We start from the raw sequence: 2472 nt of genomic DNA on the forward strand, positions 1-2472 counted from the left end.
GGAAAGGAAAATGTTAACAATGGAGGGACTAAGAGGCAGAGGATAGTCATCCTTTTATTGGGATGGAGCATAAGAGGAGATTCTAAAGTGCAAGTGATTCTCTATTTCTCAACTTCAGTGATAGTTACTGCAGAGTTCTATATATAAAGATTTAAATGTTGAACATGTTTCCATACATTTCACAATAAGTAAATATCTCTATATATACTGATATTCATTGACTTGTGTTTTTATAATCCAACTGCTAAACTAGGACAGTAATTCAGGTTTAGACTAAAATAGTAACTATTGATACATAAATGTGTATTTCATTCCCCAGAGTGAATTCATATCTGGATTCTCACCTATCTTTACAATCATTCAATAACGCGATGGTGTTTTCACAGCCCGCAGACTCATGAAAATCTACAACACCCCCAACACCTCCAGCGCCATCACTGGCTTCATCCTCCTGGGCTTCCCTTGCCCCAGGGAGGCGCAGATTCTCCTCTTTGTGCTCTTCTCTGCTGTCTACCTCCTGACCCTCATGGGCAATAGTTCTATCATCTGTGCTGTGTGCTGGGATCAGAGACTCCACACCCCCATGTACATCCTGCTCGCCAACTTCTCCTTCCTGGAGATCTGGTATGTCACCTCCACTGTCCCCAACATGTTGGCCAACTTCCTCTCTGACAACAAGCTCATCTCCTTCTCTGGGTGCTTTCTCCAGTTCTACTTTTTCTTCTCCTTGGGTTCTACAGAATGTTTTTTCTTGGCTATTATGGCATTTGATAGATACCTTGCCATCTGCTGGCCTCTACATTACCCCACTCTCATGACTAGACATTTCTGCACCAATCTTGTGATCAGCTGCTGGGTACTTGGTTTCCTCTGGTTCTTGATTCCCATCATCATCATTTCCCAAATGTCCTTCTGTGGATCCAGGATTATTGACCACTTCCTGTGTGACCCAGGTCCCTTGTTGGCCCTCACCTGTACCAGAGTCCCTGTAATAGAGTTAACTAGCTCCACCTTAAGTTCTCTCCTCTTATTTATCCCCTTTCTCTTCATCATGGTGTCCTATGCTCTGGTCCTACAAGCTGTCCTGAAGGTCCCTTCAGCAGCTGGACGAAGAAAAGCTTTCTCCACCTGTGGGTCCCACCTGACTGTGGTTTCTCTTTTCTATGGATCAGTGATGGTCATGTATGTGAGCCCAACATCTGAACATGATGCTGGAATGCAGAAGATAGTGACTTTGTTTTATTCTGTAGTTACTCCACTCATTAATCCTGTAATATATAGTCTGAGAAACAAAGATATGAAACATGCTATGAAGAAATTATTAGGAACATAAAAGTGAGGATCTTGATTTAAAATATTTGGGGGGACAAAAGCTGTTTTAATTTCTTGGTTAAAAAGAAGACTGACTGTAGGACTATAAGGCATCTCAAAGATGTACTGCATATCCCCAATTTTGCAAATGATAGAGCCATAGATTGAAAAACTGAGTTTAGTTTGCTGGGAAATATAATTAAATATAAATTTCCTGCCAATCTAGGAAATTGGCAGGAATGGTGGAAGCTCCACATTGTGGAAGCTCCACAGTGGGGGAAGAGAATAAAGCAGTTTTATTACTTATTATCTATGGGTGTGAGAGTTGGACCATAAAGAAAGCTAAGAGCAGAGGAATTGATGCTTTTGAACTGTGGTGTTGGAGAAAACTCTTGAGAGTCTCTTGGACTGCAAAGAGATCCAACCAGTCCATCCTGAAGGAAATCAGTCCTGCATATTCACTGGCAGGACTGAAGCTCCAATACTTTGGCCACCTGGTGTGAAGAACTGACCTATTAGAAAAGACCCTGATGCTGAGAAATATTGAAAGCAGGAGGAGAAGGGGATGACAGAAGATGAGATGGTTGAATGGCATCACTGACTCGATGGACATGAGTTTGAGAAAGCTCAGGGAGTTGGTGATGAACAGGAAAGCCTAGAGTGCTGCAGTCCCTGGGGTCACAAAGAGTCAGACATGACTGAGCTGAACTGAACTGACTGATTACTGAATAAGCATTAAAGCAGGAGACTATGGGCATCACAGGCAATCCACTGAGAAATGTAAAAGACTGAAAGAAATTTCATCCTTTTATAGTCAAGCAAGTACAACCCATTACATACAGGTTCTCAAGATAAACAAAAACTAATCCTCAAAAAGACTTGACCATTTTATCACACATAATCAGTTCATCCTAGATTCACCTGGTAATTGGACTGGCCATCTGTGTTTGCTAATTGGCTTCACACAAAGGAAAAAGGACATTTCTATGTAACAGGAGGTAGTTTTCAACTTGGAAATTAGGCCACCAATGTTAGGCTCCTATCTTCCCACAGGAAATGGAAGATTGAGGCCTTTCTATCTTGATTATCAAATTTCAGAGAGACTTCCCAGGTCCTTGACAGAGACATTCCTAGGTCATAAATCTGGCAATGGTGTTGAAA

The 2472-nt window shown here is 41.7% G+C and overlaps 1 protein-coding gene across 1 annotated transcript; it reads left to right on the forward strand.

Annotated features, from left to right (window-relative positions):
* Window positions 1-397: 397 nt before the first annotated feature.
* LOC133067310 (olfactory receptor 11G2-like) lies at window positions 398-1333 on the forward strand. The gene has a single exon (XM_061158461.1). It carries the CDS (start codon window positions 398-400, stop codon window positions 1331-1333), a length of 936 nt encoding a protein of 311 aa, XP_061014444.1.
* The last annotated feature ends 1139 nt before the right edge of the window (window positions 1334-2472 follow it).

Source organism: Dama dama, chromosome 12 (assembly GCF_033118175.1).
Source record: "Dama dama isolate Ldn47 chromosome 12, ASM3311817v1, whole genome shotgun sequence".
NCBI classification, from domain to species: Eukaryota; Metazoa; Chordata; class Mammalia; order Artiodactyla; family Cervidae; genus Dama; species Dama dama.

What these genes read in the sequence shown, in the direction of transcription:
- LOC133067310 (XM_061158461.1), top strand. Translation starts at nt 398, where the DNA reads ATGAAAATCTACAACACCCCCAACACCTCCAGCGCCATCACTGGCTTC.